Genomic DNA, 18273 nt, shown 5'->3' on the forward strand with positions numbered 1-18273 from the left:
TGAAAGGAATCCATGATATTCTAGGATTCCACTTCTTCCCCATAGGGAAAAAAAAAAAAGGGCATACCATTGTTTTTAACCAATGTATGTTGGTTTGATACTTAAAAGCCAGCATGTGGTATACTTGAAACCAAAATGTGTAATTAAAGAAAATTATATACCACCAAGTAGCAAGGTCAGTGCCATTTTTAGTTCTGTGTTGAGGGAAAAGGTGCCAAATTTTGATCTTGTCTCTGGGGACCATGGCACTGACGTTGCTATATCACAGCTACTATTATTTCTGCTGGCATGCCTGTGTTCTTAGATACTGCCAAATACGGATGGGAAGGAGGGGTGGTGACAGCTGGCGACAGGGTCCAGCAATCTGCCAGAACCTTGGAGTAAATTACAGGGGATGTTGTGAAGCGAAGACAGAAGCAAGCACCCTAGCCATCGGAAACCCGAGTGCAGCTTTTGTCACCAGAACCCTGAAGAGTAACACTCTGAGGTTTTGGCAACCTGGAACGCAGTTCTTAGCAGGCCTGCCATTATTGGCTAAATGCTGTTTACTATTACAAGATCAAGCAAACATTCTCACAAAGACAAAAAAAAAAAAAACAAAAAACTGAGATCATATGAGAACCAGAATGTGGTAAGAAAAAATGGACTTAAAAAATATCATCCTGAAAATGTCTGCAATGTAGTTTTGTGTCTGCCTCCAAAACCCTGAGAGTTCATCATGGAGGCAAGCGAAGGTCTAAAGTTTTCCCCATCTTGTAACTCACCTCACATCCACCATGGTACATTTTCCCCAAAATAATCTCCCTGAGAAAGATTCATTAGGAAGATGTTATCAGAAGTTGCAGGAAAAGAAAATCAGAATCTGACCTTTTCTAGCTAAAAGCGCAGTCTTCAACATGGATTGCCTGTGGAGTCTTGTGGAGCCTTTGTTGATATTAAAAGAGAACTGGGTCCCAGTCTCCATTCTGGCTCGAACTAGCTGTGGGACCTTGGCAAGTCACGGGGCTTCTCTGAGGCTTAGATCTCCCGTTTATATAAATCTCCAAAGAGCTTGCACAAAATGATCTCTAAGGTCTTTTCCAGATTTAAATTCTTTGATAGGTCAGTATGTTTTCAAATATAAATATTAGGTTACATCACTGAGCAGAGGCAAAGACATCTGGCATCAATAAGATACCAACATATTAGAATACCAATGCTTTTGTTCCTTTTTTTAAAATTTGAAAATAAAATAAAATTGCATGGGGTCAAACCACCACTTCACGCATACAATTCCTTTGGTATCTTGGGTTTTGAAAGCAAAATTTCATCATTTTATGTTTCAATTTCAGAAATACATAAATAAACATGATGCGCATGTGCAGTGATTAGATTTTACAGAATAAAATAAGAAAAATACTCTTAAATATAGGACAATGATTTGCTTTGATACATGCTTACAGAATACAGCCAGGTTTTCAATGTAAAATGAAAGCATCTCATGTAAAGATGCAGTTTGTAACTTGGACCCCTACCAGTCTAAACTGTCATTAGGAATACATAGTTTTCCATAAATTAGCTTTTGTTTTGGATTTCCTGCTGTGTTCATATACATGTTGACGGAGTGTGTGAGGCAATATTTTGGCATTCTAATCCATTATTATTTGTTCTTAGCTTTCAAGTCTAATATTATCCGAACAGTCTATATCTTGCTGGCCCAAACATGGTCTTTATTTATTTTATTTTTTCCAAATGTGGTCATTTTAAAACTGAAATTTTTTTGGAAAGCTTTCCTATGAATATGTACTGAAGCTGTCATTAAGAAGAAGGGAATTATCCCAACTATAGGATATTCTGATATGCCAAGGCACTGATAACACTTGAGGTAGCAAGTTTCTCTGAGTGTTGTAAGATAATATTAAAATCATAGGTTTTATGTAAGCTAATAGTTTTGGTGGGGAGACGGGAAAGGAGACAAGGAGTGGCTGCTGCTATTTCATATATCCATGCTGTGTATTTTTCCTTTCTATTCTTTTTTTTGGCAGTATGTCATTAGTGGGAAGGTAGAATCACTTTGGCTATCGAAATGTCTTGATGGGACAGTGACTCAGTTATGCCGATTTGCCAGAATATTTGACTCATATTCTTTTGCAAATTAAATGTACATTAAAAATTCCACCTCTAAATTGCATTGCACTTTTTCTTTCTTCACTATGTAGGTTCGTTATCACACGTTGAAGGATGCTGTTGAGGAAAGTTATTCTACCTGTCTGCTGACGGCCAACGCTGAAGCCGACAGCGCTTATGAAAATCAAGTTGCTGTGTCTGTTACCAAGGGAATTAAGTCAGGACTTTGAAAACAGGCTGTTTTCCTAATGTTTCATTAGTTTTCTCTCATGTCCAGGCTCTGTTCTTCGAATGAAAGAAGCATTCCCTTTCCAATCTCATGGAAAAAACAAAGTGTTCACCATTATGATTAGCTGTCCAAAGGGGCCAGTCATTATCAATCAACTTTGAGGTAACAGTTGTCAACATTAAGGAATACGGCAAGAGGACCTATTTCAAAAACGTTCAAAATACACAATGAAATCATTTACATGATTTGTGGATGATTCCCCACATGCCAATATACTGACTTGGCTGTTTTCACAAAATGTATGTAACACAAGATTCATTAGTGACAGGGGCGCCTGGCGCCTGGGTGGTTCAGTAGTTAAGCGTCTGCCTTCGGCTCAGGTCATGATCCCAGGGTCCTGGGATCGAGCCCTGCGTCGGGCTTCCTGCTCCATTCTCCCTCTCCCACTCCCCCTGCTTGTGTTCCCTCTCTCGCTGTGTGTCTCTCTGTCAAATAGATAAATTAAAAAAAAAGGATTCATTAGTGACAGTTATTAGCAGCTTTGCAATTGAAGCCCCACGGATCCACTCATTATTCAAAAGCCTGCTGTACTGACTCAGTTTTCATCTGGATTCCTTTCTTCCATAATAGCTTTAAGAGCTATCTCCTCCTTTTATGTGACAAATGCGTACGTATGTCAATAATCTACTCAAACATAAAACTTTCTTTGGCTTGTTTTGGCTTTTTTAAAAAAAGATTTGTTTGAGAGAGACAGAGACATAGAGAGAGAGCAGGGGGGAGGGGCAGAGAGAGAATCTCAAGGAGACTCCATGCTGAGTCTGGAGCCCTACAATGAGGCTTGATCCCACAGCCCCACGCTCATGACCTGAGCCAAAATCAAGAGTTGGACACTCAACTGACTGAGCCACCCAAGTGCCCCAGCTTGTTTTGACTTTTTGAAAAAGTAGTAGAATAGATCTGAAAATTATAAGTCTTTGAAATTTTAAGACACTTTGACCTTCATTATTAAAAGATACAACTATTAGGGACACGGAGATTTCTAGAGGAAAACTGGTATATTAAAATATGGCAAAATCCATGGTTTGCTCCACATATGAGTGAAACCATACGATAACTGTCTTTCTCTGCTTGACTTACTTCACTTAGCATAATCCCCTCCAGTTCCATCCATGTCGATGCAAATGGTGGGTATTCATCCTTTCTGATGGCTGAGTAATATTCCTTTGTATATATGAATCACATCTTCTTTATCCATTCATCTGTTGAAGGGCATCTTGGCTGCTATTGTGGACATCTCTGCTATGAACACTGGGTGTTATATTCAACTAATGAATCGTTGAACACTACATTAAAAACTAATGATGTATTATCGTATGTTGGCTAATTGAACATAAAAAAATAAATTAAAAAATATGGTAAAATCCAGAAAAACAGCCCCTTCAAAACAGGCCACTTCTCTAAGCGGTTACATTTGAAAGGGAAAATGTGATCTGGTAATGTGTGCGTGCACACACGTGTGCATGGTTCTCAGGTGGCGACTTTAAACAAAATCAATGACTCTTCAGGAATCTAGGTACAACCGGCTCATGCAGTTTGTTGTTTACCATCTGTTCATCAACAAAAATGGGGTCACCGTCTCCCTTATCAAGTTCTGTTGCATGGACTCCCATGCTTCCCCACTTCTAGTATCCAGTACATGATGGTAACTTTGACAGATCTTATCAGTTTTCCTTGACCCGCTCGCATCATCACGCAGGTGGAAACAGACCCTCCGAAGCCAGTTTTCCAGCTGCCCCCCCATTAATCTGGGCCAAGGTGGAGAGCAGGTTTCCTTAGTTATGAACTTACCTATTATTAATGGAGATTTATGAAGCACTTGTGGACGTCTATTTCAAAGCAAGATACAAAGGGAGTTGTCATCTCTGATCCCCAGGATACCTGCTCACACCGCCAACCTGCTTTTGTATTTGGTGGTCTCACTCTCCTCTCCTAGAAATAAGTGGCCCACTTTTCCACTTTAAACATGCATTGCTTCTCTCTTGCTATGTGATTCTTTTCTAAGATCATAAAGAATTTCTCTGAAGCAGTAAAAAGCATCTAAAAATATCTTGACTCTAAAAATAGAAAATAATGGTAAAATCTGTGACTATTTGAAATGACGGGTTAGGTTTTATGTACAAATACTATGTAACTCACATGGGCTCACTAACTACATCATGCAGTTCGGCTGTTAAAATACAAATGTAGTTAATGAAAAGATTAAGGATCTAGAATGAATTAAAAGGCCCAATGAAAGAGACCGATAGCATTTTCAGTCTCCTCAGTAATGATTCCTGTACATGTTTTAAAAAAAAAAAGTGCTTATCACCTTTATGATTTAATTTGAACCATCTGTGCCTTTTTGTTTTATAACTAAATATATTTTTACATTTATATGTTTATTTTTTGTGAGAGGACTAGCTTAAAAATTTAAATACATTTTAAAAGAAAATTTTATAGCACCACCTTAAAAGAAAACATCAACATTTTTTGATACAAACAGAAGGCAACAGTAAGAATAAATGGAGTAAACTATAAGCAACACTATTAAAATCTATATAGAAATGATAGCCAGCAGAAGTGTTCTTTATTTGTGAAAGAGGTGGGTCATGACATGCAAACATCTACTGAGATCTTCATTGTGACATAATCAGATGCCATGGGGTAAGAAGACAGAAGGGAGCACATTCCTCATTTTGTCCTTCAGTCTTATTTATTCTATTGTCCATGTACCACCTTTAAATTCTGAAATCCTTATGAGAAACAGTGCCCTCCATACAGTGGGGAAAAGTCCCAGGCTCAAGACAAAAAGACCTGGGTTATGGTCCCAGTTTAAATACATTTGGACTTTAACACAGGACAAGCCACTGATTCTCTGGGCCTAAGACTTTTCTTTCTAAAATGTGTGGATAAGAATATTTGATTTACTAGATTGTTATAAGGAATAATAATAGCAGCTAACACTAAATGAGCACTTCCATTTTATCAGGCACATTAATTATTTTATTAAAGATTTCCAAGAGCTGTACTATTACGAATCCTGTCTACACTGATGAGGAAACTCCAGTTTATGGAGGGTTAAGTACCTTGCTCAAGATTACATAGCTAGTAAGTAACAGAGGTGGGATACAAAACTCAAATCTTGGGGCGCCAGGGTGACTCAGTCGTTAAGCGTCTGCCTTCGGCTCAGGTCATGGTCCCAGGGTCCTGGGATCTAGCCCCACATCGGGCTCCCTGCTCAGCGGAGGCCTGCTTCTCCCTCTCCCTCTCCCCCTGCTTGTGTTCCCTCTCTCGCTGTGGCTCTCTCTGTCAAATAAATAAAGTTAAAAAAAAAAAAACTCAAATCTTACTGCTTTGAGGTTCTGCACTTATAAACAGTGTTCTAAAAATATGTTGTAATGGGATATGCAAATTGGACATTATATTTTTCCATATAAGATTGTGAGATCATCGTGGTGAAGACTATGTCTTCCCTTTGTGAATTCAGTGTTTAGGAGGGAAATTCAATAATTGCTAAACTTAATGGAATTAAATTGACTGTGATACTGGTCATAATTACAAGGAAATGCCTATGAAAAAACAAATTAAAATATGCAAAATGCAAAACTACCTGCATCGTTTTTTTCTCAGAATGAAGCTCCCCCTCCCACCTGGGGTACTTGGGAGGTTCAGTTGGTTAAGGGACGGACTTTTGGTTTTGGCTCAGATCATGATCTCATGGGTCCTGGGACTGAGCCTGGCCTGGGGCTCCACGCTCAGCGGGAAGTCTGCTTGAAGGATTTTTTCTTTTTCTTTTTTTTTTTTTAAAGATTTTATTTTATTTGAGAGAGAGAGACTGAGATAGAGAGCATGAGAGGGAATAGGGTCAGAGGGGGAAGCAGACTCCCCGCTGAGCAGGGAGCCCGATGCGGGACTTGATCCCGGGACTCCAGGATCATGACCTGAGCCAAAGGCAGTCGCTTAACCAACTGAGCCACCCAGGTTTTTTTTCTCTCTGCCCTTTCCCCTAATGGTGCACACGGGCATGCTCTCTCTCAAATAAATAAATAAATGAATAATCTTTTTTTTTAAAGATTTTATTTATTTATTTGAGAGAGAGAGAGAATGAGCAGTGGGGAGGGGCAGAGGCAGAGGGAGAAGCAGACTCCCCACGGAGCAGGGAGCCCGATGCAGGGCTCAATCCCAGGACCCTGGAATCATGACCTGAGCCTACAGCAGATGCTTAAACGATGGAGCCACCCAGGTGCCCCAATAATAAATCTTTAAAAAAAAAAAGAATGAAGGGCCCCATATTCTAGAATCAAATGCGGTGATCTTCAAGGTAGCCTTGGATGTCCTTCAACAGCCCTGGCAAATGTACGGTAATATGTGGAAGGCTTTCTCTTCTCTAGAGGCACAAGAAGGCCTATGAAAAGTGATGAAGTGGACAAAAAGCTCACTAATGAAGGCAGAAAGGGAAAGAGCAGTCTGTGGGTTAGTATTAGGGAGAAATGACAATTCCAGGATGGGAGCCAGTCAATGTCATGGCAGCCCTGCTGATGAAGACCGCCACCAGGAAAGGAGCACTAGTTCTGTCTCTAGAAACCTGAATAAGTCCCCAGTGAGGACATTCAACAGGTGAAGGAAAGACTGGAAGTTCTTATCTTTAAAAACAATGAATATTATGGGCGCCTGGGTGGCTCAGTCATTAAGCATCTGCCTTCGGCTCAGGTCATGAGCCCTGAGTCCTGGGATCGAGTCCTGCATCCGGCTCCCTGCTCAGCGGGGAGCCTGCTTCTCCCTCTGCCTGTCTCTCTCTGTCTCTTATGAATAAATAAATAAAATCTTTAAAAAAATAAATAAAATAAAAACACTGAATATTATCTCAAAAACCATCTTGGTATTATACAGAAGTGGGTCTAGATAAAACTATCAATTGTTCTCTTATTCCGTTTGGTACGTGCTTAAAATGCACAATGGAAGGGTCTCAAAGTAATGCCTTTTAGGTCCAACTCAATAATGGAAATTGGACATGCTGAGCTCTTTGGTTATCAAATGCAGAGCAACGTGATTTTCTTTTCCCAGCAACGTCTGAAATACAAGAAGCATATATTTCTTAAATTTCTTCAGAACAGATTAATAGAGTATTCAGGAATGTTTATTAACAACTCAGATACCGTTTCTTTTAACAGTTTTAAAACAATCTTCTGGGCATACTTGATAAACAAAACTCTTAAAGTATGTATGTTTGTTTTACAAATACAATTAAGGGAAAGGGACAATCAGAAAGACCATAATAAATCAGAACAGACCATAAATTTTTGTGACAATTTTAAATCCAGTTGCCCCAACTTTCCAAAGTAACATTTCTTTCCCCTTCTAGGTATTAACTACAAGACAGGTTCCTCGCTATGCTAACTCAACAAAGAAAACAAATGAGTATCATCACTTTTCTCCCCCCTCAGACACATCGAGATTTTCTTTATTATATCACAATATATTGGTTTTAATACTGAGTATTAATTTTTTTGGGCCACATTTAGGTTTATGTGGTTAAACCACCTTTAGGTTTAACGTCAGCATTTGTCCAAACATATAAACCTACTTATTATTCAGGCTTTAGCAGGAAAACCTTTCTCTAATGCTCAAACTCAGTAAGTTCTGCCTTTTATGCAGTCTCTAGTCTCCTACACTTTTCCTTTTTAAATAGCCCTCATGATGACAATTAAATGCTCACTGTTTGCATGCCCTGAAATACAATCTCCAAGAGAGCAAGGGCTGTATTATCTTGTTCACTGCTGTATCTCACACAGTGTCTCAATAAATAAACATTGAATGAATGATGGATAGATGAATGGACGGTCACTTCCTTCTCTAGAGTGACATTACAAAGCACTAACAAAGGAACAGTGGAACCTTAATTTTAAGGAAGAAAGATGAGGTGTGAGGTGTCAGTAGACATGCTAAGGGTATGTAGAAACAATAAAAGAGTGGATACATATTTGAGTTTTATTTTACCTGTTATACTAGGATGAGACCTTTGTTTGAATATAGATTCAATAGAACTTAAAGGTTTTATGATGAATTCCTTCCTAAAACTCTTAGCCATCTATCAAGTTTGTAAAAAATCGTATATGTGCCAGTTACTTTTCCTTTCACTCCTCTATATGTAGATATTTCTCTCCAAACACACTGCTCTCAGTACCACTAATGTAAAAGCAAATGGCATATGCAACACCAATTAAATATTTATGCAATGCAGCGCTGAAATGGTAAATATTGTATTATGCTTTCCACTTGTCATTAGGCAGGAGATGTTGCTACATTCCATAAAAATGATAGCCTAAAACAGAGAAACAACACGGTATTTCACAGAGAAGATATTTATGTCTGGCAGAAACTGGAGTTTAAAGGTATCTCTGATTGTTGTTGTCCTTGGGTGTTTTTCAAGTCAGGGAGATCGTTACATTTGGATGGTAAAAACAGTCTGTGTAAATAGAGTATTTCTCATATATTATTTACTTTAGCTGACCTCGTATCAAGCTAAGAGTAAAATAAGTTATTTTGGGGGAGGAGAGGAGGAGCTTATTTCTGACATTTGTATTAATTTCTTGAAATTGGTGGTGATTTCTCTTTTATGTATAGTAATAAACAATATGAGGATAAACTCAAAACTGAACATTTGTATGTTGTGCTAATAAAAGGCAAGAAAAAATTATAATGTCCAAAAGTTGAGTGTGCAGTATACAACCTTTTTCTCACGTTAGGTTTAATTCAGAAGTCACTGATGAATTATACGGGTTTGACTATAAAGGAACTGAATTCTAAGTGACCTCTCAACCTTTGCTAGGTTTCTTTATGATATGCCAGACATAGAAAACTAATATTTTCTATAAATTAATATTTTCTATAATTAAACTAATATTTTCTATAAATTTCTATAGTTCATATTGAAAGTCAGGATAGAGTGCAAATATGACGAGAGCTAAACTTTCTGTGGATGCTGGAGGGATATGTGTGTGTGTGTGTGTGTGTGTGTGTACACACACACACATATATACACACATGCATATACACACATACGCACATACACATGCATATACACACATACATATATACACACGCATATATACACACACATACACACATATACACGCATATACACACAGATACACACAGATACACACACATACAAAAACACATATATACACACATATACACACACACGTATATATATATATATATATGTATATATATATATATATATATATATATGAAAACACAATTTCACTCATACAAAGTACTGTCCTCAATAAGAAAAAAATAATACAACTATCTAGAATGGGTTCTTAGTAGATTTTTTTCTTTTTTGAATTTGCAGACTCCCTTCAGAGTGCTGTGGTAGTATGCTTTATCATACTACTATTTTCCTGTTCTTCTAGAGGTAAACTGTTCCATTCTAATCCTGCATTCAACACTGAATCAGGCTTAAATATGTCCTAATTTCATGTGGCCAAGGATAAAATAAAATATTGATATACTGATTTAAAATTTTTAGTTTATACATTTCAATCCTCTAAAATATAGGCAATATATTTTTTCTTCACTGTGATGAAATCACATTCGTATTATTAAAAAGCTAGCACTTCATCTCAGGCAAAATGCATTTCTGAATGTAATGCAAGCAGGAGTTAAGGGAAGAAGCCATAGTGAAAAATGGTATGTAATTCATTGCTTGGCTGTGTTCTATCACCTAATAAAACAGCACTTTTATTGCGAAGACATGTCCAAAAAGAAAAAAGAATGTCACAACACATTTTATTTTGCCATATATATTTAAATGGTTGATTTTTCATGAAGCATAAAAGGCTGGCGTGTTTTCCCTCTGACCCTGAGTTGCATATATATAGTTAGTACCATAATCAATTTCAAGGTACACAGAGAGGTAAAAATGTTCATAAAATGCAAATCAACACAGAAGTAGGACAGATAACTGCCATGGAATCATAACTGCAATGAACATAAATTCAACAGGTTATGTTTTGCTAGATCTAGGGAACGCTTATGTTGTTAAACAGCCTTTTTAGCAGACATGTGACAACATCTATTTTAGGAATCGGTTGGTAGCAGCTGTTCAAAGGAAATAAATAACTACACATGTATTTTTTAACTGAAAAGGAATAATGAAAATGCAAGTAGTTCTTTGTTTCGCAGCAAATGTCAGGAGTCCAGAAGAAAAACAATGCTGAGTTATTTCTTGTTATTAGGAAATGAGCTGACAAACCAGTCCCTTAAAAGTTAAGATATTTGTGGGGGGTCAGGGGGACGGACTATGGAACCATTGGAGGGACTTGGGAAGTGACTGTTAATAGAACAGGGTACCCTTTTGGGAGGTGATGGCAATGTTCTAAAATTGAGTGTGGTGATGGTTGCAAACTGTGCAAATACCGAATCGTATACCTTCAATGGGTAAGTTGTAAGATATGTGAATTATACCTCAATAAAGCTGTTGTATTAAAAAAAAATAACCCTGTCGTCCAAGGAATTATTTGTTGGGATAAACTGGGCCAAAAATTGAGAAAATATGTTAGCCAAATATGATTTGTTAAGATTTTTGTTTTCTCTCATCTTCCTGAAATTTAAAGAACCTGTGCAAATACTTCTGATGCTACTCTATGTGGGAAATTATTTGAATTTTCAGACTCTGCCTAAAAGTATACAGAAATGTTAGTGAGGCTAAATGTCCCTCATGGTGTCACTGGAAGTCTGACTTGATTTTGTTGTAGTTTTAAATGGGTAAACATAATTATTCCAACATTTATTTTGACTTAATAATGTTTTAATAACATTTCTGATTTATAAGATTTCTGGGCATTTTCTGCGTGTGCAACATCAAAATTCCAGGTTAGCTCCCACCCAGGAAAAAGAGCGTTCTGTGAGTAAAGAATAATCAAGGTTCTTGCTCATTCCACAACTGTGCACAGAAGCAAAAGTAACCAACAGATCATCCCTTTTTTATCCATTCTTTGGTGAACAACTGCTGGATATCTGCCCATCTTTATAATTTTCTACTTTTAGAACAGAAAAAAAGAAGAATGGGTAAATTCAGGCCCAGAAAAAGTGGCACAGGTATTTTTTTGATAGGTCCGTATTACTAAGTATTATCATTGAGCTTCACCTTTGCGTTCAGTAGAACTTTCATTGTGTAAAGATACACCAACTTGAAGAGTAATGCATTAAAAGAGGATTTTAAATGGGATTTCATTCATCTAAAGAAAATCATAATGTGACTCTGCCAAAAAGAAGTTTGCCATGTGTACATGCTTAGAACATTTGATTTTTAAAATTGGGCTGTGATCAATCATGGCCCATCTATTCTATTATGTTTCAGCTATACCTTCTCAATTCTGCTCACTCCTCTATCCCAACAGGGTTTCATGATCTCCTACCTAGGCTAGTCTTCTAGCAGCTGGTCTACACTTAAGCTGTCAAAATGGTAGCCATTAGCCACATGTGGCTGCTTGAGTTTCAATTAATCAACAATAAAATTTAGACTCCGGTTCTTTAGTTCACTAGCCATATTTCAAGTGCTCCATAGTCAATGTGCCTAGTGGCTACTGAATTGGACAGGGCAGAAACAGAATGTTTCCATCATCAAATAGAACAGTTGACAGTGCTAGCCTATGGCCTTGCTACTAAAAGTGTGGCCTATGGACCACAGCAGCATCACCCGAGAGCCCGTTTGAAATACAGACCCTTCGGGGCACCTGGGTGGCTCAGTTGGTTAAGAGTCCGATTCTTGATTTCGGCTCAGGTCATGATCTCAGGGTTGTGAGATCAAGCCCTGCGTCGGGGCCCGGGCTGGGCTTGGAGCCTGCTTAGGATTCTCTCTCTCTCCTTCTGCTCCCCCCCTTTAAAATACATACTCTTTGTTCTGCTGAGTCATGATATGCATTTTAACAAGATTCCCCAGGTGATTCCTAGGCAGACTGAAGTTTACGAAGCACAAGTTTGTCTTCAAATTACATGTTCTGGAATACCACTAAACCAATCTTATATAAAGAACAACAACAACAGAAATGATTATTTTTCATTGCTATGCTTTAATATCTTCACTTTCTTCCCTATTTTCAGTTCTTTACAAACCTCAGGGGATGTGATATAGTCGAGTGGGGTCCTCGACACTTTCCTGTCCAGCTTCCATCATTGACTGTGTGACTCCAGGCGAGGTGCCTCCCTAAGTGATAGATTCTTCTTGTTAAATGGATGACAGATGCTTCCTATTAAATTCGCGGTGTCGTGAGAATTAAATAAGGCAGTTCCTACGCAGCTTCAAACACCATGTCTGGCCCATTGTGAGCACTCCACACGCACCACTGTGGATACTCCACATTTCTTCCTTTCCCCGCTTCCGATGATCTCTCTTCAAGGTGATCTCCTGCTAACCATTTTGTTGTCCAACCTAGTGAACTGCACTCTTCTTCATCTTTCAGGCATCACCTGCCAGATCAAGTCTTTCCCTAACATCTTCAGTCAGAGATTGGTATTTTCCTTCCTTTCTCTTCTAGTTTTTGTTCACAAGGCTCAAGTTGCTATGAAATTATGTACTCTTAAAAGTGTGTTCATGCACGTCGCTTGACCATGAGCTTCTGGAAAAAAGCTAATTTGAACCTCTAACATCTATCAGAGTGCCCAGAAAAATGTTGACCTAAAAGTAATTATGGAAAAACCATAAAAGTACCAGAAGAAAATTTACATGAATTTTAAAAACTACTCTTTAGAGTATAAATACTCTATAAGGTATAACATGACAATCAGAAATTACAGAGAGGGGCTCCTGGGTGGTTCAGTCAGTTAAGCGTCCTATTCTTGATTTTGGCTCAGGGTCACGATCTCGGGGTCATGAGACTGAGCCCCATGTTGGGCTCTGCGCTGAGGGTAGAACCTGCTTGAGACTCTTTCTCCCTCTGCCCCTCCCTTTCTCCCCCATGGCTTGTGCACTCACGTGCTCTCTCTCTCTCTCAAAAAAAGAAGAAATTATAGGGAAAAACTGATAAATTTAATTACCTAAAAAATTCTATATGGTATACGGCAAAACAATTATGAACAAAATTAATAACAAACTGGAAATATATAGCACATATGACAAATGACTAATATCCTAAATAAACACTTGCAAATCAAAGGGAAAAAAAAGGAGAAAAGCCCCAGTAGAAAAATGGGGGAAACTAGGCCATTCACACACACACAGACACACACACACACACACACAACTAGAAATGGTCAATATGTCTATGAAAAGATATTCGGTAATAAATGAAAACAACAATACATGTTTTACTGAGATTGTCAAGGATCAAAAACATTGATAGAAAGTAGCATTTGTAGTTGGTGCAAAAAGGGTAATTTGGCCATGGTTTTGCAAAATGCAAAACGTACCCACTATTTTGGTACACCCTTTCAAAGAATTTATTCTGATAAAAAATATTCTGGGGGTGCCTGGGTGGCTAAGTAAGTTGAGGTGTGACTCTTGATTTCGGCTAAGGTCATGGTCTCAGGATCCTGAGATCAGCCCCCTGTGGGGCTCTGTGCTCAGAGGGGAGTCTGCTTGGGATTCTCTCTCTCCCTCTGCCCCTCTCCACCGCTTGCATACGCACTCACTCTCTCTCTAAGATAAATAAATAAATCTTTTAAAAATATTTGATCGGGGCGCCTGGGTGGCTCAGTCACTGGGCGTCTGCCTTTGGCTTAGGTCATGACCCCAGAATCCTGGGATCGAGTCCCACATCGGGCTCCCTGCTCCGCGGGAAGCCTGCTTCTCCCTCTCCCGCTCCCCCTGCTTGTGTTCCCTCTCTCGCTGTCTCTCTCTCTGTCAAATACATAAATAAAATCTTAAAAAAAAATAAAAAATTTTGATCAACTGAACACACAAACACACACACACACACACACACACACACACAAATAGTCACTGCATTTTTGGGAACTGGTTAAACATAGCCACTAAATAAAATCATACACATATGATATTTAATAAGTGATAAGTGAGAAAGCCTGGTACCATATGCATGGACAAATATCTGGAAGGGTATACACCAAGAAGTTAATAAGTGGTTACCTATGCAAAAAGTTCACAGTGACCTATGGGAATGTATTTTCGCTTTCTTTTTCACTCTTTCCTTATTCTCTGAAATTCTGATACGAATAGGAAAAGCAAACAACAAAGCCTGTTCTCCTCCCCTACTCCCTCCCTTTCAGAAGTTATTCACCTTTACTCTGCTGAGATAACTTTATCTTAGAGAAGAGAAATGCTAATATTACATTCTCCTAACTTCTCACGACCTTCCTGGAAGGTGACAAAGAACAGAAGTTATTCCTCAAGCTTTTCCTTTTCTTTCTTTCTTAAGGCTTTGGCTTTCTATTGACAGTCAATATGAGAAAAGGGACCTCTAAGGGAATGGGGAAAAAAGTGTAAGGATGGCTGCACTTCTGTTAAAGGTTGTGAGGTCAACCTGATGAGGACATCGGTCTCCCCATTGATTCTGGGATTTATCAGACCGATCTAAGCTGGACAGGCAAGGGTCCCTTGTCTCTATCTCTGCTGTACACCACATTCAATAGAAAAGGACAACCTTCCCTGACGAGGAGTGCCCTGTTCTTGTTTTCAAGGGTAGAGGTGGTCTCTTCGGCCTGAAAAAACGTATCGCACTAACTGATGAACAAATCCTTTACCCGATTTTAACCACAACGGAAAAAATCATTGCATTAGTGTGTTAGTCATTTAAGTACGGGACGACCAGTAAAAATGGTAAGTATATTTGGACTTAATTAAAGCAACGGAAATCTGAGATAATTCTTTGACGATAAAAGTAATTTTTGCCAGAGAACAGGTGGATCGCATCACCTTAAGTTCTAGCACAAGAACTAGATCATAACAAATGTTCGACAAATACCTGTTGAACTGAGTACATTAACTATATAATTTGTGTCTTTCCATGTGGGGCGAGATAAAATCAGAGGGACAAGTTGATGACAGTGGAATAAAGTATAATGTGCTAATTACGAAACGAGAAAACAGGAAGCTTGAAGAAAAGGAACATTCTGAGTTTTTACTTAGAAGTCTGATACTCAGTTATATTCACTAAGGGGCCCTTGAAAGGAGGACAAGTCTCACAAATAACAGGGAGCTAATCGCATATTAAAATGTTATTTTTCCGGGGCACCTGGGTGGCTCAGCCGTTAAGCAGCTGCCTTCGGCTCAGGTCATGATCCCAGGGTCCTGGGATCGAGCCCCGCATCGGGCTCCCTGCTCAGCGGGAAGCCTGCTTCTCCCTCTCCCACTCCCCTCTGTTTGTGTTCCCTCTCTCGCTGTCTCTCTCTCTCTGTCCAATAAATAAATAAAATCTTTTTTAAAAATGCTGTTTTTCCTGCTAGTACCCACTGTAAATAAAACCACATGGTATCAGAACTGATATTCCAAATATTGCACATCTGGTAGGGCGATCAGAAAGGATGCCTAACAACAGAGCAAAAACACAAGACACTGACTTCCAGCCCCACATAGTTCTCGATCTGTCTGGCATGTACCATGGTAAAAAAAAAAATCCCTGACAAATATGTATGCTTAATTTATTACATCCCATTTATGCCTGGTGCATTTCAGAACCTTTTAAAATTCTTTAGCAGCACACCACTGACAGATACACATAATTTATACAACTAACTAGAAGAGATTCTCTTAATGGCTAGGTATTTTCTAGCTGAATACTAGAAATCTGTCTCTGAATACTGATTTTTTTGTTGTGATATTCCTCATTTACCTTGAGTTATGAAAGAGCGTAGCATTGGTTCATGAGTGTGGGATCCTGGCCAAGCGACAACCCTGGTGGTACCTGGCTGGAGCATTTTTACGAGGAGGGAGTTAACTCAGATTGAAAAATGACAGGAAGGTTTCATCTCTGATGGACAGTGGCTCTATGAGATGGTGTATGAGGCACAGTGATGGGGATAATGAGACTGTCTCCAGATTCGGGGGGAAGGAGTGCCCCGATTCATTAGTGGTATCTGCCGTGGCCAAAGAACTGGAAGTTATAGTATACAACACGCCCCCGAGTTGCCATCCCTGACTCAATTATCTCTAAAATTCCTTTATGCTTTACAATTCTGTATTTCTCTTAAATGTTGTGATTCAAAATGGTTAGTTCACTTCCCAAAATACATCATTTATAAGGAGTATGGCAGCGACTGACAGAAACGGGTTCATGGCAAAAGCATCATACTATTCTATATACGGCTCCGTAATACTCGTATTTGGTTCTAGAATTTCATGGGCATCATAAATCGCGTTATAAACTTGAGGACACATCACTGGCTATGGCTCTTGTTGGGTAAACCATATCGCTGGTGATGAATCTCAGTGGACACTGTTAGCATTTCGATGTGGTAGGCCTTTTCCACACTCACAAACAGATCAAAATCTGATGTGGTCGTTTCTGGCATTTACAAAAGCCATTTCCAATAGTGCAGATGCTCATACATGTTATTAAACAGTTAAAGAAGAGCACTATTTACAACTTCTATTAGCAGCTCCCATCATTGGGGTTACTATGAAATGAAAACCATGCTCAATACGACATCAGAAGATGAAAAATCCACATATATGAATGAGTATGTAAGCCATTCACTGTTTTATGGATGCACAGTTCTCTGGAGAGTGTTGAGTGCAAGCTGATCTGAGTGCAAGATCATGGTCCTGAGTGATGAGTTTTACACGTAGATAGCTGAGTTAGCTGAAAGGTGTGTAATGTAGTACAAGTGGCAGAGAGTTCCCCATCGAATACGCATCGAAGGGGACTCCTGCGTAGTGTCCCTTCCTGCAAGTGCAAGAATGACTATGTGTACATGAGATGTCACAGACTTGTCCATGTTTCAAGAGGGATACGCCAAACACAAGTTCACACTCTAGTCTGTGGCCTAGACCTCATTTTTTTGTGCAAATACAGATTTCCTATTTATCCAAATTTGCCCGAAGATTACTGAAGATGCTCTGTGGATTGATAAGGTATTAACTAATCCCTCCTCCAGAAAATAAACCTGGTAATATGCTTCTTGGCCACATAAATGGATACAACCAAGAAGACAACAATAAAACATCCCGACATACAGACAAAGCAACTGTTAAACTGTGTTCTTACCTATAAAATACGATAGGAGTATTGCCAGGAGCACGGAGACCCCTACTGCGCAGAGGGCAGTACATTTCCAGCTACAGTACTTTGAAGTCTTCTTGAATTTAAAAGCACTTCTTGATAGGGTGTTTCTAGGTAGTGGCCGAGTAGGCGGCGAATAAACAGAGCCAGATGCCATTGTGTATCCTGGGGTTGCAGTGCTGAACAGTGGCGTTGTCCCTGTTCCTGTTTTGAATAGGAAATGCCTGTGGAACAGGAGAATGCAATCAGAAGATACAAATAGGCTAATGAGTGGGAGACACACACAGCTATACATTAGCTCTTCCCTCTGTCTTCTCTCTGCCTCTGTCTAGTCACCTCATGTCATTAAAAAAATGGAAATTAAGGGAATATCTTAACCAACTCATAAGGGTACTCTGATGACAGAAACTGACTTGTATATAGAAGTATTGAGGCACACCGATTATCACCGTCCCTTCAAGTAGGTATCTTGAGATGCTAGAAAGTTATTCTAATCATACCATTTCCTGCACAAAACCATTCTGGAACTTCTTCGTATGAACTGCATTAAGAACACGGTCACATTCCACTTAAGACAAATCACATTACTTTAGAGCTACATGTGTATTTACCACTATGTGAGACTATGTACTCGTATAAACAGAAGTATGCATGATCACGCTGATGTTCTGCAGACTGATTTATTTTCTGGAAGTCCACGGAAACATTCTA

General features: G+C 38.9%; 1 protein-coding gene across 1 annotated transcript in view; it reads right to left on the minus strand.

Moving 5' to 3' along the window:
• The window catches only part of TENM3 (teneurin transmembrane protein 3), a 1257915-nt gene that overhangs the window by 148686 nt on the left and 1090956 nt on the right, over positions 1 to 18273 (minus strand). The window contains exon 8 of the mRNA XM_027598498.2: positions 17548 to 17786. Coding sequence (XP_027454299.1) covers positions 17548 to 17786 — 239 coding nt within the window. The remainder of the gene's footprint in view (positions 1 to 17547; positions 17787 to 18273) is intronic.

The sequence above is a fragment of the Zalophus californianus genome, chromosome 2 (genome assembly GCF_009762305.2).
Source record: "Zalophus californianus isolate mZalCal1 chromosome 2, mZalCal1.pri.v2, whole genome shotgun sequence".
NCBI lineage: Eukaryota > Metazoa > Chordata > Mammalia > Carnivora > Otariidae > Zalophus > Zalophus californianus.